The following is a 27,508-nucleotide window of genomic DNA, read 5'->3' as shown; positions in this document are numbered from 1 at the left end:
GACAGGCACACACACCTCGAACCTCGACCAGGCAAGTGTGAGGGGGGTCGAGTGACCGGACATTCCCTAATGTTAGCGTGTGAGACCATGACCCAGTGATGGTGGTGGGTGGTGGGTGGTGGGTGGTGGGTGGTGGTGGGTGGTGGTGATGGTGGTGCTGTGGGTGGTGGTGGTGCTGTGGGTGGTGGTGGTGCTGTGGGTGGTGCTGGTGTTGTGGGTGGTGGTGGTGGTGGTGGTGGTGGTGGTGGTGGTGGTGTTGTGGGTGGTGCTAGTGTTGTGGGTGGTGGTGGTGATAACTAAGGACCCACGCAAGGTCCTGAAAAGCAATTTGATAACGACATTGCAACAGGAGGTTATCTTGAGATGATTTCGGGGCTTAGCATCCCCGCGGCCCGGTCCTCGACCAGGCCTCCATTTTGTTACACAACCCCAGGAAGCAGCCCGTAGCAGCTGTCTAACTCCCAGATACCTATTTACTGCTAGGTAACAGGCTCAGATCAGGCAAAATTGTAATTAATTTTGTCAATAAAAATGTTAATAATAAATAAAAGGTAACAGGGGGCATCAGAGGGAAAGAAACGCTGCCCATTTGTTTCCGCCTCCACCGGGGATCGAGCCCGGAACCTCAGGACTATGAATCCGTAGCGCTGTCCACTCAGCTATCAAGCCCCATAAAGGCGGGACATAAACAGCTGGCTCTCACTCCCCAGTAATCACTTATAAGTAAGTACTGATAGGTAAGCACAACCCCCCCCCCCTCTCTACACACACACACACACACACATAGTGCTCTGAAGTCGCAGTACACGGACCCGAGTTCGATTCCGGCCTAGAATATGCAGATATGTGTGTGTACCACCCGTGTTAGATAATTCCTCCTTGTCTACCCTGTCAATTCCCCTGAGGATTTTGTAGGAGGTGATCATGTCTCCTCGAGCTTTTCTATCTTCATGCGACGTGAGGTGCAGCTCACGCAGCCTTTTCTCGTAACTCATGCCTCTTAGTTTTGGGACTTGCCTAGTAGTGGACTTTTTCCAGCTTCGTATTGTGCTTGACAAGGTATGGGCTCCATGCTGGGGCCGCATACTCCAGGATTGGTCTTACATACGTGGTATACAAGGTTCTGAATGATTCTTTACACAGATTCCTGAAGGCTATTCTGTATTTACTTAGTTGTACTTACCTAGTTGTGCTTGCAGGGGTTGAGCTCTGGCTCTTTGGTACCGGCTTTCAACTCTCAATCAACTAATGTACAGGTTCCTGAGCTAACTGGGCTCTATCATATCTACACTTGAAGCTGTGTATGGAGTCAGCCTCCACCACATCACTGCCTAATGCATTCCATCTTTCTACTACTCTGTCACTGAAAAAGTTTTTTCTAACGTCTCTATGGCTCATTTGGGCACTCAATTTCCACATGTGTCCCCTAGTGCGTGTGCCCCTTGTGTTAAATAGTCTGTCTTTATCTACCCTATCAATTTCTCTGAGAATCTTGTACGTGGTGATCATGTCCCCTCTAACTCTTATGTTCCCCAGTGAAGTTACGTTTAATTCCCGTAGTCTCTCCTTGTAGCTCATACCCCTCAATTCGGGTACTCGACTGGTGAGAGACCTTTGAACCTTTTCCAGCTTAGTCTTATGCTTGGCTAAGAATGGACTCCATGCTGATGCCGCATACTCCAGAATTGGTCTGACATATGAAGTATTTCATCTCCCAAATGATACCTTGTATCTGGTCTCCTGCTCCTTACATTACATTTGCTTGGGTTAAACTCTAACAACCATTTGTTCGATCATTCCTGCAGCTTGTCCAGGTCTTCTTGAAGCCTCAAGCTGTCCTCCTCTGTCTTAATCCTTCTCATAATTTTAGCGTCGTCGGCAAACATTGAGAGGAATGAGTCTATACCCTCTGGGAGATCATTTACGTATATCAGAAACAGGATAGGTTGCTTAGGTACTCTCTTATCCACTGGAGCGCCCTACTATTTACTCCTGCCTGTTTCTCCAGCTTATGCATCAGCCTTTTATGGGTTACTGTGTCAAAGGCCTTCCGACAATCCAGAAAAATTCAGTCCGCCCATCTTTCTCTTTCTTGCTTAATCTTTATCACCTGATCGAAGAATTCTATTAAGCCTGTGAGGCAAGATTTACCCTCCTTGAACCCATGTTGATGGGTTGTCATGAAGTCTCTTCTCTCCAGATGTGTTACTAGGTTTTTTCACGATCTTCTCCATCACCTTGCATGGTATACAAGTTAAGGACACTGGCCTGTAGTTCAGTGCCTCATGTCTGTCACCCTTTTTGTATACTGGAACTACATTAGCCGTCTTCCATATTTCTGGTAGGTCTCCCGTCTCCAGTGACTTACTATACACTATGGAGAGGGACAAGCAAAGTGCTCCTACACACTCTTTCAATACCCATGATGAGATTCCATCCTGGCCAACAGCCTTTCTCACGTCCAGATCCAACAGATGCCTCTTGACCTCATCTCTTGTAATTTCAAACCCTTCCAAGGCCGCCTGGTTTACTGCCACCTCTTCTAGCGCACTAACCTCACCTTGTTCTGTTGTAAAGACCTCTTGAAATATCTTGTTGAGTTCTTCACACACCTCTATGTCATTCTCTGTGTACCTATCCTCACCCGTTCTAAGTTCATCACTGTTGTTTTCCTCCTGATGTGACTGTGGAGTAGTTTTGGTTCGGTCTTGGCTTTATTTGCTATATCATATTCATATTTTTTCTCTGCTTCTCTTCACACACTAACATACTCATTCCTGGTTCTCTGGTATCTCTCTCTGCTTTCTGGTGTTCTGTTATTTGGAAGTTCCTCCACGCCCTTTTATTCAGTTCCTTTGCTTCCATACATGCCTTATTAAACCATAGATTCTACTTTTGCTTCACGGTTTTTTCCTGTCGGGCCGGGATAAACCTGTTTACTGCCTCCTGACACTTTTGGGTGACAAAGTCCGTCATGTCTTGTACGGACTTAGTTCTGATTTCTGTGTTCCATGGTATATCCCTTAGGAATTTTCTCATCTTCTCATAATTTCCCTTTCGGTTCCCTTTGTTTCCCAGTTCTTTTTGGGGGAGATAATTCCTAGCTCAACCAGGTACTCAAAGATCAGTACACTGTGATCACTCACTCCCAAGGGGGCTTCCAACTTAACTTCCCTTATATACGACTCATTTAGGGTAAATATCAGATCAAGCAAGGCTGGTTCATCCCCTCCTCTCATTCTTGTCGGTCCCTTGATGTGTTGGCTTAGGAAGTTTCTCGTTGCCACGTCCAGCAGCTTAGCTCTCCATGTGTCTGGGCCTCCATGAGGGTCTCTGTTCTCCTAATCTATCTTCACGTGGTCGAAATCTCCCATGAGACTTCATGTGTGTGTGTGTGTGTGTGTGTGTGTGTGTGTGTGCGTGTGTGTGTGTGTGTGTGTGTGTGTGTGTGTGTGTGTGTGTGTGTGTGTGTGTGTGTGTGTGTGTGTGTTTGTGTGTGTATTCGCCTAGTTGTGCTTGTGGGGGTTGAGCTCTGCTCTTTTGGCCCGCTTCTCAACAGTCAATTAACTGTTTCTAACTACTACTAATACTACTATTTTCTTTTCTCCACACCACACACACACACACCACAGGAAGCAGCCCGTAATAGCTGACTAACTTCCAGGTACCTATTTACTGCTAGGTAACAAGGTCATAGGGTTAAAGAAACTCTGCCCATCGTGTCTCGCCAGCGCCCGGGATTGAACCCGGGACCACATGATCACGTGCCCAGCATGCTGTGCGCTCGGCCACCGGCTCCCCTGTGTGAGTGTGCGTGCGTGCGTGTGTGTGTGTGTGTGTGTGTGTGTGTGTGTGTGTGTGTGTGTGTGTGTGTGTGTGTGTGTGTATGTGTGTGTGTGTATTACAGAGAAATAAATATGTAATAGGTATGATACAAAAAAAAAAGTTCGGGAGTCAGTTCATTAGACAATTGACAGTTAGAAAAGCGAAGCCCAAGAGCCAGCAGCTCACTCCTGCAGGCACAAGTAATAACGACAAACAGTGAGTACCCTCATCGTCTCCTCGGGGGATGAGAACCCTGAGGGGGGCCTAGAGGCCACTATATGGGGGTCAACATGAGAGAGGGGGGTCAACATGAGAGAGAGAGGAGGCCAACATGAGAGAGAGAGGGGGCCAACATGAGAGAGGGAGGTCAACATGAGAGAGAGGGGGCCAACATGAGAGAGGGGGGTCAACATGAGAGAGAGGGGGCCAACATGAGAGAGAGGGGGCCAACATGAGAGAGGGGGCCAACATGAGAGAGAGGGGGCCAACATGAGAGAGGGGGGTCAACATGAGAGAGAGGGGGCCAACATGAGAGAGAGGGGGCCAACATGAGAGAGGGGGGTCAACATGAGAGAGAGGGGGCCAACATGAGAGAGAGGGTGGGGGGGGGGCAACATGAGAGAGAGGGGGCCAACATGAGAGAGGGGGGTCAACATGAGAGAGAGGGGGCCAACATGAGAGAGAGGGGGCCAACATGAGAGAGGGGGGTCAACATGAGAGAGAGGGGGCCAACATGAGAGAGAGGGTGGGGGGGGGCAACATGAGAGAGGGAGGTCAACATGAGAGAGGGGGCCAACATGAGAGAGGGTGGGGGGGGGGCAACATGAGAGAGGGAGGTCAACATGAGAGAGGGGGGCCAACATGAGAGAGGGTGGGGGGGGGGGCAACATGAGAGAGGGAGGTCAACATGAGAGAGAGGGGGGCCAACATGAGAGAGGGTGGGGGGGGCAACATGAGAGAGAGGGGGCCAACATGAGAGAGAGGGGGCCAACATGAGAGAGGGTGGGGGGGGGGGCAACATGAGAGAGGGGGCCAACATGAGAGAGAGGGGGCCAACATGAGAGAGGGTTGGGGGGGGGCAACATGAGAGAGGGGGGCCAACATGAGAGAGGGTGGGGGGGGGGCAACATGAGAGAGGGGGCCAACATGAGAGAGGGTGGGGGGGGGGGGCAACATGAGGAGAGCTGGCGACGTCGTGTCCCAGCTGACGTGGAGAAGGAGCACCTCACCCTGTCACCGGCGACGCTCTGGACCACAGTCACTGTTCAGGCGCCACTAAACACTGACTTAGTTGCTCAGCGCCGCATGAAGACCAACCAAGTGTTTGGACTACATGGTCTTAACTCACCGTTCCACTTCCTTAATTGTTACAAAATACACACAAACTTGCATACATACACACATTCTCCCCAAGACCACACACGTGGGGAAAAAATTAAAACTCTAGGCATGGTGCTGAAGAATTATCTTCCCGCCCAACTAAGAGCAGCCCACAGCATTGACCACTATGGCTGGAATCCTTTCCTGTTTATCATTTCAGCAGTTCTTTTCCCTGGCCCTTTCCCGGAGGAAGAGCAGGCGAGGGAGGACATGAGTGTGGAAAATATTAGCAGAATAATATTATGAGTAGTTTATATGTCGTTGACAAGGTCCCGCACCCCCCTGAGTGGCTCCCAGGCGCCATAAAGGTGGGCCAATGTCTGCACCAACCCGCGGCGCCACCAGTGAAGGCTTCCATTTTGATCTAACATTACCAATGTTAATTATTGCTTATAATGGTATTATCAAGAGAAAGCGCTAAGTTATTATGACTATACAGCACTTGGAAGGGATATGAGGATTAGGATTTAGAATAGGACGGAAGGAAGGAAGGAAGGAAGGAAGGAATGGAGCCCAAGCACTTAGGCATTATTATGTGCGTTTACAAGAGTGAAATACAGAATTGTATTTCACATCTGTAAGAGCACATTGATGACATTAAGTAAAAAGACACAAGGAACACTGTTTATGTAAGGCAGACATAAATCTGTGTACTTATGTATCCATGTATGTAGGTTAGATTAGCATTTGACTAAGCACTACAATCACCTTCCTGTGGTTGAGTGTTCAATAAATCACTAAACTATATGTTATCTAACCTTACCTAGTTAACAAATATCTAATCCCTGTCCATGGAGGACAGAAGAAAATGTATATATGCTGGTTAGCATAGTAAATGTGGTCGAAAAATAATAATAAAAAAACTTGGACAGCCGGGGATTGGACGTCAAACTGCAAGAAGCGATGTCGTCGCTCTACCGTCCAGTCCGATTGATAAAGATTAAGCTACCCAAGAGGTAGCACAGACATGAATAGCCCATAACGTCCAGTCCAAGCGGTTGGGCACATTCATAAAAGGGCGGAGGTTTCAGTCTGTTTCAAGGGGTAACAACGGTGACTCAAATATACCTCAACTTAGTGCTAAGTTCTTAACTAGAATTAATAAGTTTATTGTTGATAAATTAATAACTAAATTGAATAAACCAGCGTTCCTTTAAACTCTGGGTTGAGCTGGCATGAGGACGCCATTTTGGGATGTCTTAATAAGGTATATATTTTGGGATGGGATGTATTTTTGGGATGTCTAGATGTTTATCTAGATACAGCATCTATGTCTAGATACCACCATTTGGTCACCATTTGGTCAGGGAGACATCTCCCGTCATGCAGGGTGCAGTCGCACCTCCACAGATCTCCAGTATCAACTCTTGATACTGGTAATGGCTCAAAAGGGCAATCACTTACGGGCTATTCATGCCCGTGCCACCATAATCTTTATCAAGCAATCATGTCTAGATAGATACACTCCTAGCGGTGTATCCCCCCCCCCCCCTCACACAGTCGTAGAGATTTACACCTACTTCAGAAATACGCATCATTATACGTTCTGTTTAACATTAGACTAATAATGTTACTCTGAAATTTGGCTACTATGTACCTCTTAATAAACTTATCTGTTAGATTAAGGACCTGGCCCCGAGAAGGTATGCGTGTTACTGGCTTTGCAAGACTGTAAGAACAATGCTATGTACTCTCACAAACCCATAGTACCTTCCTGTATATAAATGAATAAATAAATAAATAAATGAATAAATAAATAAGTTTCCAATGTTCAAATTCAGGTACGTTGAGGAATGTCTGTAGTGTTGAAGAATGACAACAGACATTAATATAAAGACAAATAATTGCGTCAAGAATCATCTGGCATGCCAGTCTGGACGTGACTTGCTCTCAACTATACCACAACAACAACACAGCCGTGCCCAGTCATCACTGGACACTTGAGTCGACTATAGAACAGTGGACTCGGGCACCCAGTCTCTTCTATAACACAGGATAGTTTAGTGGCTTTTCCATGGATTATTAGTTTGACGTCAAGTTAATAATATATTGTGCATGCCATTAACAACTTCCTTTTCAGAGTTCCGGTCATAACATGAGGTTTTAACCCCACAAAGAGTGAATGATTTACTAAATTATTCACGTGTCAAAATATTTGAGATAATATTATACTCGAAGAATTAATGGCAAGTTCTTTAAACCAGGGTACTGGTACTCGGTACTTCTGATTGTTGCTACGTGTAAGGCAACGAATCAGTGACACACTGCAGGTAATCTAAACTTTAATTTATTGTTCTCAGATGCTGGAGCCTCTCTACAGGTGTATAATAGCAGCGATTACATAGTTGTGAATAAGACCTCTTAGCCCCGGAGGGGCCAGCAGGACGGAGGCCACATTACCATTCCCAGCTATGTGGAATTAGTGTTCATTTGTTATTTTTAATATTAGTGTCGTTCTCTGAGTGATTTTTGTAGCGAATTCTGTATGTTCATATGACTTGATTCCTTAGAATTGTTTAATTGAAATTACTCGGTTAACTAATCTTCAAACTATTTTTATTCATATTCTATGTGAGGGATTTGATTGGGAAAGAGTGATGAGAGATAAATCATCCCCACACTGAGGGAGGAGACGAGAAAGGTTCGTGGGGTACAGGGAAGGAAGGACGGTTACGCCAGAACGAGTTTGCAACCCTCTTACTCCTGTCATTTATCTTTATTCCTGCGGGAAGAGGTGTAGCAGGACTGTGAGAGCGAGGAAGAGGAGCAGCCCAGAATCACAGTCATTACCAGATGTAACTGTTGAATATAATGGAATAACAGATTTCCAGCGCAAGAGCTTGAACAGCCAATAGAACAACGCTACTCATCGGAAGGTGAAAAAATAACAAGAGAAAAACGCTTCTCCGCTTTTTCCTTTGGTGATGGAATAACTAATAAAACAGTGTTAGTCTCTCTCTCTCTCTCTCTCTCTCTCTCTCTCTCTCTCTCTCTCTCTCCCTCTCTCTCTCTCTCTCTCTCTGCGTGAGAAATGGAACACCATCCCTGCTCTCCTCCCGCTCTGGTCTTGGTGTACTGCTCCCCCACCATTCGTTATCTGGCCTTCGTCGAGACTGTGAAGGGAATGCAAGGGGAGTGGCAGAGTCGTGCTGTTTAATGTACGAGAGGATGTGTGTTCCCAGCCAACCAGAGGGTTCCAGTTCATATTGCAGGAGAAGAAATGAGTGTCGCCATGTCCTCGCTTATCCATGCAGGGTGGCACAGATGACACAGCTGGGTTGCCTGTCCTCGCTGACGACTCAGCCCTCCGGGTTGCCTGTCCTCGCTGACGACACAGACCACACAGCCCCCAAGTTGCCTGTCCTCGCTGACGACACAGACAACACAGCCCCCAAGTTGCCTGTCCTCGCTGACGACACAGACAACACAGCCCCCAAGTTGTCTGTCCTCGCTGACGACACAGACCACACAGCCCCCAAGTTGCCTGTCCTCGCTGACGACACAGACAACACAGCCCCCAAGTTGCCTGTCTTCGCTGACGACACAGACCACACAGCCCCCAAGTTGCCTGTCCTCGCTGACGACACAGACCACACAGCCCCCAAGTTGCCTGTCCTCGCTGACGACACAGACAACACAGCCCCCAAGTTGCCTGTCTTCGCTGACGACACAGACCACACAGCCCCCAAGTTGCCTGTCCTCGCTGACGACACAGACCACACAGCCCCCAAGTTGCCTGTCCTCGCTGACGACACAGACCACACAGCCCCCAAGTTGCCTGTCCTCGCTGACGACACAGACCACACAGCCCCCATGTTGCCTGTCCTCCCTGACGACCTACCAGCATCAGGTCTCAATAAAACAAGTTCCAGCGAACAAAATCTCTGAACACTTCCTCGTGATGTTCTGCTCGTGAAGCGGGAAATCATTGGTTCTTGTCGCCCGCCCGATATTTTTACTGTTTTACCAAGTGAGTACTACAGTAATTAGGATAATCACCGCGCATTCTTAAGATGGAAGACTCAACATGATCACATCTTTTTGAGAATCTTACTTTTCCGGTTGGGAAACTTACTGAAATGATCGTAGTTTTTCAAAATAAAAATTTAATCATAAATGGCTGTGTTTTTACAATTAGCATAACTTGCAGGCTGTAGAGAAATAGTTCGTTTTTACAGCCTCTAACGTACATCGTACATGTACACAGGTTAAAAGTAATAATATTACTTACGATCAATATGATTGAAGATTACAAATGTCATTAATTTGAAACATTGAAGTGAATGAGAGTAAGACAAGAGAACTATCAGGAGAAAGCGCCAGGCCAGAGGGGCCTCGTAGCCTGGTGGATAGCACGCAGGACTCGTAATTCTGTGGCGCGGGTTCGATTCCCGCACGAGGCAGAAACAAATGGGCAAAGTTTCTTTCACCCTGAATGCCCCTGTTACCTAGCAGTAAATAGGTACCTGGGAGTTAGTCAGCTGTCACGGGCTGCTTCCTGGGGGTGGAGGCCTGGTCGAGGACCGGGCCGCGGGGACACTAAAGCCCCGAAATCATCTCAAGATAACCTCAAGATAACCTCAGGCCATTACGACTATATAGCACTGGGAAGAGGTCAGGATAAGGATTTGGGATGGGAGGGAGGGAAGGAATGGTGCCCAACTTCTTGGGCGGTCGGGGATTGAACGCCGACCTGCATGAAGCGAGACCGTCGCTCTACCGTCCAGTCCCAAGTGGTTGGACGCGAAGGAGGGTAAATTATTATGTAAAATGATGACCAAATCACACATCATAAAAACGGAGAACCGACGACGTTTTGGTCCGTCCGGAGCCATTATCAAGTTGTGTATTATTTAAATATATTAAAGAGAATGGCTGTCTGTGCTCGAGCTTAGAGGCCAGACGCTGGGACCCAGACGCACCAAACTTTGCAGGGTGACCAGTCTGTGTCCGAACATTGTCACTGACTGGTCGGGGTCGTGCCCAACAGCCCCGGGCCCCGCTCCCCTCTGTGTGAAATGGCAAAATATACTAATTTCTAATCTCGCTATATATAAAACTCCAACCTCACTAAGAGTCATCTGGAGTATTTAATAAATTATCTTCTACAGTTTATTGATGAAAACAGTGTTTAGTGAACATGTTACGGAGATGGAGGGAAGGTGGTGAAGGGTAGGGAAGGTGGTGAAGGGTAGGGAAGGTGGTGAAGGGTAGGGAAGGTGGTGAAGGGTAGGGAAGGTGGTGAAGGGTAGGGAAGGTGGTGAAGGGTAGGGAACGTGGTGAAGGGTAGGGAAGGTGGTGAAGGGTAGGGAAGGTGGTGAAGGGTAGGGAAGGTGGTGAAGGGTAGGGAAGGTGGTGAAGGGTAGGGAAGGTGGTGAAGGGTAGGGAAGGTGGTGAAGGGTAGGGAAGGTGGTGAAGGGTAGGGAAGGTGGTGAAGGGTAGGGAAGGTGGTGAAGGGTAGGGAAGGTGGTGAAGGGTAGGGAAGGTGGTGAAGGGTAGGGAAGGTGGTGAAGGGTAGGGAAGGTGGTGAAGGGTAGGGAAGGTGGTGAAGGGTAGGGAAGGTGGTGAAGGGTAGGGAAGGTGGTGAAGGGTAGGGAAGGTGGTGAAGGGTAGGGAACGTGGTGAAGGGTAGGGAAGGTGGTGAAGGGTAGGGAACGTGGTGAAGGGTAGGGAAGGTGGTGAAGGGTAGGGAAGGTGGTGAAGGGTAGGGAAGGTGGTGAAGGGTAGGGAAAATGGTGAAGGGTAGGGAAGGTGGTGAAGGGTAGTGTAGGTGGTGAAGGGTAGGGAAGGTGGTGAAGGGTAGGGAAGGTGGTGAAGGGTAGGGAAGGTGGTGAAGGGTAGGGAAGGTGGTGAAGGGTAGGGAAGGTGGTGAAAGGTAGGGAAGGTGGTGAAGGGTAGTGTAGGTGGTGAAGGGTAGGGAAGGTGGTGAAGGGTAGGGAAGGTGGTGAAGGGTAGGGAAGGTGGTGAAGGGTAGGGAAAGTGGTGAAGGGTAGGGAAGGTGGTGAAAGGTAGTGTAGGTGGTGAAGGGTAGGGAAGGTGGTGAAGGGTAGGTGTAGTGATGAAGGGGAGAAAGGTATTGGTGATGATGGGTGTAGATGGGGTACCTAGCGATGGCTGGGTAATGCAAATACTCATAGCGATGAAAACAGTATGCTGTGAAGATGGTATCAGTGATGAGGATGACTGTATGTAGAATAGATGGTTACAGTGTAGACGGTTGTGCGTAGTGAAATGGTTACAGTGATGAAGACTGTGTACCTAAGATGGTTACAGTGATGAAGACTGTGTACCTAAGATGGTTACAGTGATGAAGACTGTGTACCTAAGATGGTTACAGTGATGTAGACTGTGTACCTAAGATGGTTACAGTGATGTAGACTGTGTACCTAAGATGGTTACAGTGATGTAGACTGTGTACCTAAGATGGTTACAGTGATGAAGACTGTGTACCTAAGATGGTTACAGTGATGTAGACTGTGTACCTAAGATGGTTACAGTGATGAAGACTGTGTACCTAAGATGGTTACAGTGATGTAGACTGTGTACCTAAGATGGTTACAGTGATGTAGACTGTGTACCTAAGATGGTTACAGTGATGAAGACTGTGTACCTAAGATGGTTACAGTGATGAAGACTGTGTACCTAAGATGGTTACAGTGATGAAGACTGTGTACCTAAGATGGTTACAGTGATGAAGACTGTGTACCTAAGATGGTTACAGTGATGTAGACTGTGTACCTAAGATGGTTACAGTGATGAAGACTGTGTACCTAAGATGGTTACAGTGATGTAGACTGTGTACCTAAGATGGTTACAGTGATGTAGACTGTGTACCTAAGATGGTTACAGTGATGAAGACTGTGTACTTAAGATGGTTACAGTGATGAAGACTGTGTACCTAAGATGGTTACAGTGATGAAGACTGTGTACCTAAGATGGTTACAGTGATGAAGACTGTGTACCTAAGATGGTTACAGTGATGAAGACTGTGTACTTAAGATGGTTACAGTGATGAAGACTGTGAGTGGTAAGATGGTTACAGTGATGAGGACAGAACGTAGTGAAGAAGTATGGTCCGTCACCCGAGCAGCGCCGGGTACCCCTCTCTACTGCTCCATAACGCTTATGTTTTTAGAAAACGTCACTGCTAGAAACCATACCCTTTTAAAATTCATCATTAGAGACCTTACCGTTAACAGTTCACATCTGGAGACCCGGCCATCGAAACCACACGACTCCGGCCCTTGCTACTGGAAGATTACCACCAGACCTTATTGTTGCGAGAACACAGCCAGAAACCTCATCACTGAAAGACCACCATTAGAAACATGACCGTTGAAAACACCGCCTTAGAGACCCTACCATTCAAGGTATACCACTGGAGACCTTACCAATAAAAGTCCATAACTAGAAACTTTACTACTGAAATAAATGCCCGAAACGCTATGCGTACTAGTGGCTTTCAGGCATTGTATGTACTATCTCTAACTTTAAATCCATCATTATGTAACTCAATGGATGTACCTTTACCTGAATAAAGAATCTTAATCTGATCTGAATACCACTAGAAACCTTATCGTTAAAAGAATATTACATGATCAACGCTATTCTTGATTCAACGATTCAACGCTTAACGATTCTTCCAACGCTAGCTCCTCCCCCGCTGGAACCTTCACTGTTGAAACACCACTGGAGACTTTACCATTGAAAAGTACCACTGAAAATGTTACCTTAAAAAAAACTTAACTAGAGATCTTACCGTTGATATAACATCACTAGAAACCTTACAGTTCAAAGAACACCACTAGAGACATTATCGAGGAAATATATATAAAAACCATACCCTTAAAAATACACTACTAGAAACCTTACCGATGAAAGAACACACTAGAAACCTTACCGATGAAAGAACACACTAGAAACCTTACCGTTGAAAACTCGTCACTAGAACACTCTGGTACGGAGCTGGATATCCAGACTAGTATTTTAAATTTTATTTCACATTTTCCAGGAAAAAAATACAACTTTTTCTTGCATATCTTATCTTTGAGTTCTGACTTAATGCATTTATTTTCTTGCATTAAAATTAATCGGATTAATTTATTACCAACACGGTTCAAACACCTGTGTTCTTAACACATGCCAGGCTGATATTCTCGTGCCAAACATCGGGCTGTCCGAACAGGCACGTCACTGGTGCTCGCATTTCGAACACCCTGAGTTGAAATACCCGTGTTCTTCATCACCCATGTTCGAACACGCTCACTTTCGAAACACCTGCATACAAAACACCCCGTTAAAAAATATTTTATTTTTTCGTACATATTTTGTTTCATAAGTATAAACGTAAACAATATATTATATATATTATATATATATATATATATATATATATATATATATATATATATATATATATATACATATATATATATATATATATATATATATATATATATATATATATATATATATATATATATATATATATATATATATATATATTAGTATATTTTGGTAGCAGTCTTTCCTGTAGACATATATTATTAAATATGACCGAAAAAGTAAGATTAATAATTCTAACACGAATTTTCTCGATCTTTCGTACGTTTCTTTTCACTGTTGGTGGTAATTCAAAAATCAATTCTCCAAAATTCATTTTTATTTCTAGTCTGACTCGACACTTGAGCGCGTTTCGTAAAACTTATTACATTTTCAAAGACTTTAGTTTACACATACACAACTGAATAGAACTTACACATCTTCGATTTGTTTATATCTACATTTGAGTGAGGTGGATGGGGTGAGGTGGTATTAATAGGGTATTAAATTCCTAAACACAAGACAGAACACGAAACAATGGGTATTGAATGGAAGTGATTGTAGAAAGCCTATTGGCCCATATTTCTTGATGCTTCTATATTGGAGCGGAGTCTTGAGGTGGGTAGAATATAGTTGTGCATTAATTGGCTGTTGATTGCTGGTGTTGATATATATATATATATTTAAACCTAGAAGGGGTACCACCTCTGGTGCAAGTGTAGGGACCCATAGCCTCGGAAAAGAAAATAAAGAGTACTCAGAGAAGACCTTGTGGATCCTCACTGAACACTTTGATATTTTCTTCTCCTACCACCCCTATTCTTTTGGTATGAGTGTATATTTATCTAGCTTTATTTGAAAATGTCATTACACAAAAAAAGTTACAATACTGATTACATGCAGGGTACAAGGCTGCTTGTCACAAGTTGTAGAGCTCCTCCAGCTCTTCATATGGCGGATATAGCTCCAGATATAGCTCCTCCTCCTCCTCCTCCTCCTCAGATATATTATATATATATATATATATATATATATATATATATATATATATATATATATATATATATATATATATATATATATATTATATATATATATTATATATATATATATATTATATATATATATATATATATATATATATATATATATATATATATATATATATATATATATATATATATATATATATATATATATATTTCGCCACTCCCGGGACCTGACCCTGGTAGTAAAGTCACTAGCCTGGACCTGATCCTCTAGAAGCAAGAATCGATTAATTACCAAAAGAAAGCCTAAGCCAGCATGGATAAATAACACTGCACACGTTGCAATATATTCAAGAGCTTCTGGATACACAACGCGAGCGGGAACAAAATCTTGATCACAGCTGGGTGGACAGCGCTTCGGATTCGCAGTCCTGAGGTTCTGGGTTCGATCCCCGGTGGAGGCGGAGACAAATGAGCAAAATGTTTCTTTCACTCTGATGCCCCTGTTACCTAGCAGTAAATAGGTACCTGGGAGTTAGACAAATGCTACGGGCTGCTTCCTGGGAGTGTGTAACAAAAAAGGGGGCCTAGTCGAGGACCGGGCCGCGGGGACGCTAAAGCCCCGAAATCATCTCAAGATAACCTCAAGATAACCGAGGATTTTATCACGGAACATCGTGGAGCAAAGAAACAGTGAGAAAAAATTATTTCTGGTCATTCTGAAAATCAGGAAATTCTACATGGGCGATGAGATACCGTAGGAGGAACAATGCAGTTCCAACAGTAAGACATAGGTCTCTAGTCCATCAAATACAATTAATCTTAGGTGGCCAATATGTCGTAACTTAGCCAGAGACGTTTCGCTCTTCCAAGTTCGGGAGATAGGTCACGTATGATGGTAGGTAATTTGTTACCCCGTAGTAGCTGACTATCTATTTATCCAATTATTCCAGATCACGTTATTAATGTCAGAGGGAGAATTTGGAGCCAGGAACGAGCCCCTGGGAGACGGAACAGGCACGAATGAAGAACTCGCCGACTTCGCTACACTCTTAACTCAATGGACATTGTGTCCCGTCGGAGGGGAAGCTCCTTATATGCTACATAGGGAAATTAAGTGTAAGCAGTCCCCGTAGAGTAGTGGTCAAGCACTCGCTCTATGCCGCTTCGCAAGCGCTTTGGCCTGGGTTCGTATCCTGGCCGGGGAGGATTGACTGTGTGAGTGTCAATCATTAACCATAGCTTCTGTTCACTCAGCAGTGAATGGGTACCTGGTTAGCAAACGATTTGGCGGGTCTTAATCAGAGGGGAAAAAAATAGGAATAAACTGCCCGAAACGGTATACTTGCTAGTTGGTGTGTAAGACTGTAAGAACTCTTGTGTCCATACGAGGAGTGCTGGACCCTATATGTTGGTTGGTCCGTCTCTTGTGGTGATTGTTGGCTGGTCCGTCTCTTGTGGTGATTGTTGGTTGGTCCGTCTCTTGTGGTGATTGTTGGTTGGTCCGTCTCTTGTGGGGATTGTTGGTTGGTCCGTCTCTTGTGGTGATTGTTGGTTGGTCCGTCTCTTGTGGTGATTGTTGGTTGGTCCGTCTCTTGTGGGGATTGTTGGTTGGTCCGTCTCTTGTGGTGATTGTTGGTTGGTCCGTCTCTTGTGGTGATTGTTGGTTGGTCCGTCTCTTGTGGTGATTGTTGGCTGGTCCGTCTCTTGTGGTGATTGTTGGTTGGTCCGTCTCTTGAGGTGATTGTTGGTTGGTCCGTCTCTTGTGGTGATTGTTGGCTGGTCCGTCTCTTGAGGTGATTGTTGGTTGGTCCGTCTCTTGAGGTGATTGTTGGTTGGTCCGTCTCTTGTGGTGATTGTTGGCTGGTCCGTCTCTTGAGGTGATTGTTGGTTGGTCCGTCTCTTGTGGTGATTGTTGGCTGGTCCGTCTCTTGTGGTGATTGTTGGTTGGTCCGTCTCTTGAGGTGATTGTTGGCTGGTCCGTCTCTTGTGGTGATTGTTGGTTGGTCCGTCTCTTGAGGGGATTGTTGGTTGGTCCGTCTCTTGAGGTGATTGTTGGCTGGTCCGTCTCTTGTGGTGATTGTTGGTTGGTCCGTCTCTTGAGGGGATTGTTGGTTGGTCCGTCTCTTGTGGTGATTGTTGGTTGGTCCGTCTCTTGTGGTGATTGTTGGCTGGTCCGTCTCTTGTGGTGATTGTTGGCTGGTCCGTCTCTTGTGGTGATTGTTGGCTGGTCCGTCTCTTGTGGTGATTGTTGGTTGGTCCGTCCCTTGTGGTGATTGTTGGTTGGTCCGTCTCTTGTGGTGATTGTTGGTTGGTCCGTCTCTTGTGGTGATTGTTGGCTGGTCCGTCTCTTGTGGGGATTGTTGGTTGGTCCGTCTCTTGTGGTGATTGTTGGTTGGTCCGTCTCTTGTGGGGATTGTTGGTTGGTCCGTCTCTTGTGGTGATTGTTGGCTGGTCCGTCTCTTGTGATGATTGTTGGTCATTCTGTCCGTCTAACTGTTGTGGGATTGTTTGTCTGTTGATTTTGTCCTTAACGGGATGTATGCGTCATTATCATGGTGGGTTAGTGTGCCAGGTCTGTCAAGCAGTTGACGTTTATCAATCCAAACGCTTCTATATAAACCAGTTCCTCATTAAAAATAAACCTTAGGATATAGTTTGAATAGGCAGAAAGTAGATGGGCCTTTGTTTGTAATCGGTAGACGAAACACTCGTCAAATTTGTGAAACATTTCGTGAAATGTTCGTGTTCTTCTCTGTTAAACATTTCGTGAAATGTTCATGTTCTTCTCTGTTAAACATTTCGTGAAATGTTCATGTTCTTCTCTGTTAAACATTTCGTGAAATGTTCATGTTCTTCTCTGTTAAACATTTCGTGAAATGTTCATGTTCTTCTCTGTTAAACATTTCGTGAAATGTTCATGTTCTTCTCTGTTAAACATTTCGTGAAATGTTCATGTTCTTCTCTGTTAAACATTTCGTGAAATGTTCATGTTCTTCTCTGTTAAACATTTCGTGAAATGTTCATGTTCTTCTCTGTTAAACATTTCGTGAAATGTTAGTGTTCTTCTCTGATTTTCAGCTCTTTCTCTGATTTGATTCTATTTTTCCCATCGGATTCCGAATGGGGAAATTCCAACCTGTCCTCCAAGAATGATGGTGGTTCTATCACCTGTTGGTAGAACGTACAAAAAACGGACGGTTGTACAAAAGAGGTTCACGTTTTGTACTATTGGAATACCTCAAGGTGTATTCCAAACATTGGATGAGGAACTATACAACCTAACCTGATCTGTCCTCGGCCTAAATAAGCAACCGTAGGCCTAGTATCCGCCATTTTAAACTTAATATCCGCCATTTTAGACCTAATATCCGCCATTTTAGACCTAATATCCGCCATTTTAGACCTAATATCCGCCATTTTAGACCTATTATCCGCCATTTTAGACCTAATATCCGCCATTTTAGACCTAATATCCGCCATTTTAGACCTAATATCCGCCATTTTAGACCTATTATCCGTCATTTTAGGCGTAATTTGGTATACATGTGCTATACAAGGCCTATAGGAAAGGTTAGATTTTATTGTTGCTCTCTTTCTCATGCCTTCTAAAAATTAATAGTATAGCATCTTTTTGGAGTGCAAGAATCCATTTTTTAACATTTCATCCATAGTTGCTGTAATGTTTGGCTGTCAGGTTGGGAAAGGAAGGGAACTATCATGAAAGATCGCCAAGCCATTACAATTATATAGCACTGGGAAGGGGTCAGGATTAGGAATTGGGATGGGACTGGTGGAAGGAATGGTGTCCAACCACTTGGACGGTCGGGGATTGAACGCTGTCAGGTTGGGGGAAATCCACTGATCGCTCAGACAGCAATGGAAGGGTCATGCCAAATGCGTGACGGCTCGCGGAGACCTACACTCACACTTTGGATCTGAGAGAGCTGAGAGATCTGAGAGAGCTGAGAGCCGCGAGGTGAGCGCCTAGCGGCTCTCACAAAGTGTCGTTAAGTGTCCACCTGAGTACTAAGCACTTTGATTTAATTTTCTAAACAAAATTGTTTATTACTTAGATCAAAATCAACTGAATATTGAATCATTCACCCGAACACTCTTACCTGACTACAGCGCCGATGAGCCATCACCCGAACACCCTTGCCTGACTACAGCGACGATGAGCCATCACCCGAACACTCTTGCTTGACTATAGCGACGATGAGCCATCACCCGAACACCCTTGCCTGACTACAGCGACGATGAGCCATCAACCCGAACACTCTTGCTTGACTACAGCGACGATGAGCCATCACCCGAACACCCTTGCCTGACTACAGCGACGTTGAGCCATCAACCCGAACACTCTTGCTTGACTACAGCGACGATGAGCCATCACCCGAACACTCTTGCTTGACTACAGTGACCAATTAGGCGTGATACGGAAGCCGTGCCTCGCACAGGCCAGCACGGGGCAGGAGACGGGGAGACTGGAGCCGATACAGGGTGTTATGTGGGTGTCTCCATCAGCCTTGCATGAGGGTGTGTGTATGCAGGCCCCGCGCCTCTAGCAGCGGTCCCCCGCCCGGCCTCGACCAGACGACGAGTGACAGGTGTCTCCATGATAACCGTCCCCAGGCTTCGTGGCGGCTGTCATGAGGAAGCTTATAGGTTACACTGGGATTACACTGACAGTCTGGGATGCGAAAACGAAGGCATACATAAATATACATGATACATTCACACAAATACACACACACACATATACATGATCTAGATATATCTAGATTATGTCATATGATCATGTCACAGGTGATATGATCTAGATAGATGATCTATGTAGATATGATAGAGCCCAGTAGGCTCAGGAATCTGTACACCAGTTGATAAACAGTTGAAAGGCGGGACCAAAGAGCCAGAGCTCAACCCCCGCAAGCACAACTAGGTGAATACAACTAGATGAGTACACAGAGGACACACTCACACAGGATACACTTACACAGGCACACACACACAGGATACACTTACACAAGCACACACACACAGGATACACTTACACAGGCACACACACACAGGATATACTTACACAAGCACACACACAGGATACACTTACACAAGCACACACACAGGATACACTTACACAAGCACACACACAGGATACACTTACACAAGCACACACACAGGATACACTTACACAAGCACACACACAGGATACACTTACACAAGCACACACACAGGATACACTTACACAAGCACACACACACACACAGGATACACTTACACAGGCACACACACAGGATACACTTACACAGGCACACACACACAGGATACATTCACACACACAAACTACAAAATTACTGAAGATAATTGACGGGATAGACAAGGACAGACTATTTATCATGGATGGAACACGGACAGGGGGACGCAGGTGGGTACTAAGCGTCTCCCTGAACCACAGGGGACGATCAATAATTTGCTCACTGCCAGAGTTAATATATGGAAGGAATTCTGAAATGAAGAAGAAGGAATATTTCCATAAACTTATATAAATATATTTATTGCAAGATCTAAAGGGCTCGGGACACTAACAGGTGTCCTGGGTGGAATGGAATTAGCAGGTGGAATGCATTAGGCAATGATGTGGTGGAGGCTGACTCCATACACAGCTTCAAATGTAGATATGATAGAGCCCAGTAGGCTCAGGAATCTATACACCGATTGATTGACAGTTGAGAGGCGGGACCAAAGCTCAACCCCCGCAAACACAACTAAATGAGTACAACTAGGTGAGTACACACGTACACACACCACACACACACACACAGGACTCGCGGCTGAGCGATAGCGTTCTGGGGTCGTAGTCCTACGGGCCTGGGTTCGATCCCCGGCAGAGGCGGAAACAAATGGGCAAAGTTTCTTTCACCCTGGTGGCCCTGTTTACCAAGCAGAAAATAGGTACCTGGGAGTTAGACAGCTGCTGCGGGATGCTTCCTGGGGATGTGTGTGTGTGTGTGTGTGCGTGAGTTAGAGAGAAATATATGTTGTAGACATAATAGAGGAAAAATAAATTTGTTAGAGAGGCGGGATCCAAGAGCTAATAGCTCCATTCTGCAGAAACAAATAGTAAATACAAATAGTTTTATTTGATTTGATTTATTTATTTATATACACAGGAGTTGTTACATTCTGGTACAGCCACTAGCACGCACAGCGTCTCGGGCAGGTCCTTAATCCTAATATTCCCTGTAATACGACCCGCCAAATTGTTTAACAACCAGGTACCCATTCACTGCTGGGTGAACAGTGGCTACAGTTAAGGATTGGCGCCCAGTAAATCCTCCCCGGCCAGGATACGATTTACTGGGCACCAACCAAATACAAATCAAATACAAGTAGTAAATCCACCGCCGCACCACAAATACGACACCTGCTCGGTACAAGACCTCATAGAGGCCACCTCACCGACCTCCAACGACAATACGGCTCAGCCAAAGAAAAAACGGAAGACCTAGAGGTCTGCACTAACCCACCAGCTCCATAACTGGTACAGCCAGCCCTCCGAGGCTGAAATCCACCATGAAGACTCCCATCCATCCACAGATCACTACTATCAGCTATTGGTACAGATACTGGCTCCAAAGAGCCTCTACTTACGGGTTCGCCATAGCCCGTGCTACTTGAAACTTTTGTTCTGAGTAGCTGAATCTAAAACAACAACAACATAATTGTTGTGAGCTGCATCCTGGATGTGTGAGAGAGTAAGAGAGAGAGAGAGAGAGAGAGAGAGAGAGAGAGAGAGAGAGAGAGAGAGAGAGAGAGAGAGAGAGAGAGAGAGAGAGAGAGAGAGAGAACGAGAGAGAGAGAGAGAGAGAGAGAGAGAGAGAGAGAGAGAGAGAGAGAGAGAGAGAGAGAGAGAGAGAGAGAGAGAGAGAGAGAGAGACAGACAGAGAGAGAGAGAGAGAGAGAGAGAGAGAGAGAGAGAGAGAGAGAGAGAGAGAGAGAGAGAGAGAGAGAGAGAGATGTAGTAGATATAGTTGACGAAAACAGATCAAGAATCAGTGCATTAGACAACCGGCGATTAGAAAGTCGTGGTCCAAGCTCTAACAATTAGATCCTGCAGGCACAACTAGTAACTAACCACACACACAGTGTGTGGCCCACTGGCCATAATATTTAATTCCTCTCTACAAACGGGAGAACTTCCTGAAAACTGGAAAACCTCTGGTGTGGTGCCAGTCTACAAGACAGGGGGAAGACAGAACCCGTTAAACTACAGACCCGTATCACTTAGAAGTATTCCCCTACAAGTTGCTAGAAAGACTGATCCGAAGCAGGCTAGTTGAACACTTAGATCACATCAATTTTGTCTCAAGGTTTTACTAAAGCAAAATCCTACTTGACACACTTGCTGGAGTTCTAGATGACAGCAATCAAACAAGAGAGAGGGATGGGCAGACTGCACATTCATTGACTGTGAGAAGACATTTGATACGGTCCCGCACGAAAGCCTCAAACTAGAGAAGCAAGCAGGACAAAGATTGAGAAGCATTGCAAATGGTTTTGGACATACTCCCGAAGTGGTCTGAAAAATAAATGCTAGAATTTAACCCAGCCAAATGCAAACCTGTGAGAGTGGGAACAGGAGTGCCAAGACCAGTGCCACAGTATAGGATGAGGGGAAGACAGATTTTCAATCAGAAAAGAAGAAAGACCTGGGAGTGGACACAGCACCAGATCTGGTGCAAGAAGCCCACATTAGCAGAATAACAACCGCTGCGTATGACATACTGAGGTCTGACGACATACTGATGGCATATTGAGGGCGTGACGGCTGAGTGGACAGCGCTCGGCATTCGTAGTCCTAGGGTCCAGGGATCGATCCCCGGCGGAGACGGAAACAAATGGGTAAAGTTTCTTTCACCCTGATGTACCTGTTCATCTATCGGCAAATAGGTACCTGGGAGTTAGACAGCTGCTACGGGCTGCTTCCTGTGTACTCACCTGTTGTGGTTGCGGGGGTTGAGCTCTGGCTCTTTGGTCCCGCCTCTCAACCGTCAATCAACTGGTGTACAGATTCCTGAGCCTACTAGGCTCTATCATATCTACACTTGAAACTGTGTATGGAGTCAGCCTCCACCACATCACTTCCTGGTGCATTCCATTTACTAACTACTCTGACACTGAAAAAGTTCTTTCTAACGTTTCTGTGGCTCATTTGGGTACTCAGCTTCCACCTGTGTCCCCTTGTGCGTGTACTACCTGTGTTAAATAATCCATCCTTGTCCACCCTGGCAATTCCATAAGAATTTTGTATGTGGTGATCATGTCTCCCCTAGCTCTTCTGTCTTCCAGCGACGTGAGGTGCAGTTGCCGTAGTCTGTCCTCATAACTCAAGCCTTTTAGTTCTGGGACTAGCCTAATGGCATATCTCTGAACTTTTTCTAGCTTCGTCTTGTGTTTGACTAGATATGGGCTCCATGCTGGGGCTGCATACTCCAGGATTGGCCTTACATATGTGGTATACAAGGTTCTGAAGGATTCCTTACACAGGTTTCTGAAAGCAGTTCTGATGTTAGCCAGCCTCGCATAGGCCGCTGATGTTATTCTTTTGATGTGGGCTTCAGGAGACAGGTTTGGCGTGATATCAACTCCTAGATCTTTCTCTGTCTGTTTCGTGAAGGACTTCATTTCCCATTCGGTATCCAGTGACTGGCCTCCTAGTTCCTCCTCGTAGCTTCATTACCTTACATTTACTTGGGTTGAACTTTAGTAGCCATTTGTCGGACCATTTCTTCAGTTTGTCTAGGTCATCCTGTAGCCTCATACTATCCTCCTCTGTCCTGATCCTCCTCATAATTTTTGCATCATCGGCAAACATCGAGAGGAACGAGTCAATTCCTTCTGGGAGATCAGAAACAGTATAGGTCCAAGGATTGATCCTTGTGGAACTCCACTGGTGACTCCCCGCCACTCCGAGACCTCACCCTTCACAGTGACTCGCTGTTTCCTGTTGCTTGGGTACTCCCTTATCCAGTGGAGTACTTTCCCTTTCACTCCTGCCTGCATCTCCAATTTGTGCACCTAGTCTCTTATGTGGTACTGAGTCAAAAGCTTTCTGGCAGTCCAGAAATATGCAGTCTGCCCAGCCCTCTCTCTCTTGCCTGATTTTTGTTGCCTGGTCATAGAACTCAATTAAACCTGTTAGGCATGATTTGCCATCTCTGAACCCATGTTGATGTTGTGTTACAAACTTCTTCTGCTCCAGATGTTCCACTAGCTTTTTTCACACAATCTTCTCCATCATCTTGCATGGAATGCAAGTTAGGGACACTGGCCTGTAGTTCAGTGCCCCCTGCCTATCACCCTTCTTGTATATTGGGACTACATTGGCCGTCTTCCAAATTTTTGGCAGTTCACCTGTTACCAGTAATTTGTTGTACACCATGGAGAGTGGCAGGCACAGTGCTTCTGCTCCCTCCTTTCGAATCCATGGCGAGATTCCATCCGGGCCTATAGCCTTTGTCACGTCCAAATCTAGCAGATGCTTCCTCACCTCCCCACTGGTAATCACAAACTCCTCTAGTGGTGTCTGGTTTGATGTTCCCTCCCTTATCTCTGGGACTTCTCCTTGCTCTGAGGTGAAGACATGGAATTTCTTATTGAGTGCCTCGCACACTTCCTTGTCATTTGTAGTGAATCTTTCTGCCCCTATTCTCAGTTTCATTACCTGTTCTTCACTGTTGATTTCCTCCTGATGTGTCTATGCAGCAGTTTGGGTTGATTCTTTGCCTTGCTCACTATGTCATTTTCATATTGCCTCTCTACCTCTCTTCTCACCATGACGTATTCATTCTTGGCGCTCTGATATCTTTCTCTGCTCTCTAGTGTTCTGTTGTTTCTAAAGTTTCTCCACGCCCTTTTACTTAGTTGCTTTATTAGCTTACAACTCTGAATAAACCATGGGTTTCTCATCTCCATTTCAGTTTTTTCCTTTTGGACTGGGACGAACTTGTCTGCTGCTTCCTTACACTTCTGTGTGATGTAGTCCATCATGTCTTGAAGCGTCTGTCCTCTGAGCTATGTTTCCCAAGCTATTTCAGTTAGGAATTTTCTCATCTCCTCATAATTTCCCTTCCGGAATGCCGGTCTCTTGCTTTCTGGTCCCTTCCCTGAGTACATGAACCCTTCTTCAATCAGATACTCAAACAACAGTACACTGTGATCACTCATACCCACGGGGGCTTCAAGACCGATTTCCCTTGTGTCTGAATCGTTCAGAGTGAATACTAGGTCGAGTCTTGCTGGTTCATCATTGCCTCTCATTCTCGTGGGACCCTTGACATGTTGACTTAAAAAGTTTCTAGTCGTCACCTCCAGCAATTTCGCTCTCCATGTTTCCTCACCTCCATGTGGTTCCTTATTTTCCCAGTCTATCCTTCCGTGATTAAAGTGTATGTGTGTGTGTGTGTGTGTGTGTGTGTGTGTGTGTGTGTGTGTGTGTGTGTGTGTGTGTGTGTGTGTGTGTGTCTGTGTGTGTGTGTGTGTGTGTGTGTCTGTGTCTGTGTGTGTGTGTGTGTGTGTGTGTGTGTGTGTGTGTGTGTGTCTGTCTGTCTGTCTGTCTGTCTGTCTGTGTAGAATAAAAAAAATCTGTTGATTGACAGTTGAGAGACGGGCCCAAAGAGCCAGAACTCAACCCCCGCAAGCACAACTAGGTGAGTACACCTAGGTGAATACCGAGCAACATCCGCGTTCCCTTCACAAACTTGGACAAAGGAGCTCTCCAGACCCTATGTACAGCGAAGACCCACTCTGGAATATGCGTTCCCAGCATGGAACTTTTACCTGAAAAAGGATCAGAAGAAACTAGAAAATATCCAAAGATATGCAACAGGACTCGTTCCGGAGCTCAGGGATTGAGCTATAAGGAAAGACTGAGAGAACTGAACTTTTCTACACTGGAGGAAAGAAGAAACAGGGGGGACATGATAACAACATACAAGATTCTAAGGGAAATTGAAAAGGTACATAAAACAGCGGTGTTCAGAGCTACGAACAGCAGAACGAGTGGATCACAGATAGAAACTCGCGACGAAAATGAGTCAAAGGGACGCCAGAAAGAACTTTTTCAATGTTAAAGGTGCCAATAAGTGGAATAGGTTTAGACGAAGAAGTCGTGAAAGCTAATGTGATTCAAAGATTTAATTGTAAATATGATAAAAGCGTGAGAAATGAGTCACTGTATTAATCTAAGAACGTTCCAAAGGCAGAGCTAGGAGCCTAGCTCGACCCCACAAGCACATTTATGTGAGTACACACACACACACACACACACACACACACACACACACACACACACACACACACACACACACACACCTGTTACCTAGCAGTAAATAGGTACCTGGGAGTTAGTCAGCTGTCACGGGCTGCTTCCTGGGGTGTGTGGTGTGGGAAAAAAAAAAAAAAAAGTAGTTAGTAAACAGTTGATTGACAGTAGAGAGGCGGGCCGAAAGAGCAAAGCTCAACCCCCGCAAAAACACAACTAGTAAACACACACACACACACACGCACACACACACACGCACACACACACACACACACACACACACACACACACACACACACACACACACACACACACAGGCTTTTTCAGGCTTGGAAAGTACAACAAGGACTGAGACCGAATGATAAAGGTGGTTTTCATGAGCGAAATTGCGAAAGAGGAACTGTTAGCAAGGAAGTGCTGTCTAGCAGGTGTAGAGAAGTTCAAAAAAATATTCCTGCAGAGGGATATGACAAGGGAAGAGAGAATACGGACAGCAGACGCGAGGAAGGAGCGCAGGGAGAGAGAAGGAAATCAGAGTACCACAACCCAGGACCCTACAATCCCAGAATGAAGTGGAGAACCCTCCTTAAACAGTGCAACAGCCATAGGGATTGGGGCACCAACCCCACATTCTACCCAACAGACACCCAACCTGCCCCATCCCCTGTCAGCCCCCCACTAAGTACCCACCTAGAGCACCCTCCCCCCACCCACCCCCCTCTTCCCACTCACCCCCCTTCTCCCCCTCACCCCTCTCCCCAGGACCTCCCTTCCCCCCCATCCCCCATGCCCTCCCTTCTCCCACATGCCTTCCCGTCTCTCCCACCCCCATGCCCTCCCTTCCCCCCCTCCCCCCTAAGCCCCCCACTCTCCCCCACCCCACCTAAGTCTTCCCCTCTCCCCCACTCCCCTAAACCCTCCCCTCTTCCTCACCCACCTCAGCCCTCCCTTTTCCCCCACGCCCCCCAAGCCCTCCACCCTTTTCTCTCCCCCCAAGCCTCCCCATCTCCCCTATCCCCCACAGCCTCTCCTCCCCCCATGCTTCCCCAACCCTCCTCTCTTACCCACCCCCTGTACCCTCCCCCTCTTACCCACCCCCTGTACCCTCCCCCTCTTATCCACCCCCTGTACCCTCCCCCTCTTATCCACCCCCTGTACCCTCCCCCTCTCCCCCACCACCCCAAGCCCTCCCTCCTCCACCAATCTCCCCGAGCCAGGTCCCCCCAGCTCCCACTCACCCCAGATCCCAAAGTTCCCCCCAAAAAAAGAAGCAGAACAGAGTCAGTTTCAGGGTGATGTACTCGAACATAGATGGGATCACAAGCAAGACAAGTGAACTAAGGGAAAGAGCACAAGAAGTTAACCCAGATGTAATCGGACTCACTGAAACAAAACTCTCTGGAATCATAACGAATGCCGTGTTTCCCCAGGAGTACACAGTAATAAGGAAAGAAAGGGAAGGTAGGGGAGGAGGCGGAGTGGCCCTACTCATGAGAAGGGAATGGAGTTTTAAGGAGATGGCCATCCCGGGCTGTGAGGAGTTCAGAGACTACATAGCAGGCACCATAACAATGGGAGGACCAAGAATAGTAGTAGCAGTAATATACAACCCTCCACCAAATGACAGGAGACCCAGTCAAGAGTATGAAAACAACAACAAGGCAGTTAA

At 46.0% G+C, this 27,508-nt stretch overlaps 1 protein-coding gene across 1 annotated transcript; it reads right to left on the bottom strand.

Moving 5' to 3' along the window:
• Window positions 1-15,920: 15,920 nt before the first annotated feature.
• LOC138369322 (TRIO and F-actin-binding protein-like) lies at window positions 15,921-24,563 on the bottom strand. The gene is made up of 2 exons (XM_069332549.1): window positions 24,241-24,563; window positions 15,921-17,031 (listed from the first exon to the last, which is right to left on the bottom strand). The coding sequence occupies exons 1-2, from the start codon at window positions 24,561-24,563 to the stop codon at window positions 15,921-15,923; spliced, it is 1,434 nt and encodes a 477-aa protein (XP_069188650.1).
• Between the last annotated feature and the right edge of the window lie 2,945 nt (window positions 24,564-27,508).

This window comes from Procambarus clarkii, chromosome 28 (assembly GCF_040958095.1).
Source record: "Procambarus clarkii isolate CNS0578487 chromosome 28, FALCON_Pclarkii_2.0, whole genome shotgun sequence".
Lineage (NCBI taxonomy): Eukaryota > Metazoa > Arthropoda > Malacostraca > Decapoda > Cambaridae > Procambarus > Procambarus clarkii.
The sequence above is the reverse complement of the archived record's forward strand: the minus strand, read 5'-3'. Positions and strand labels throughout refer to the sequence as shown.

Excerpts from the sequence above, each read along its gene's own strand:
- LOC138369322 (XM_069332549.1), bottom strand. The coding sequence starts at position 24,563 with ATGGACTACATCACACAGAAGTGTAAGGAAGCAGCAGACAAGTTCGTC. Across the intron at positions 17,032-24,240 it reads AAATCAACAGTGAAGAACAG|ACAAACAATCCCACAACAGT; the intron begins GTAATGAAACTG and ends CAAAATCAACAG.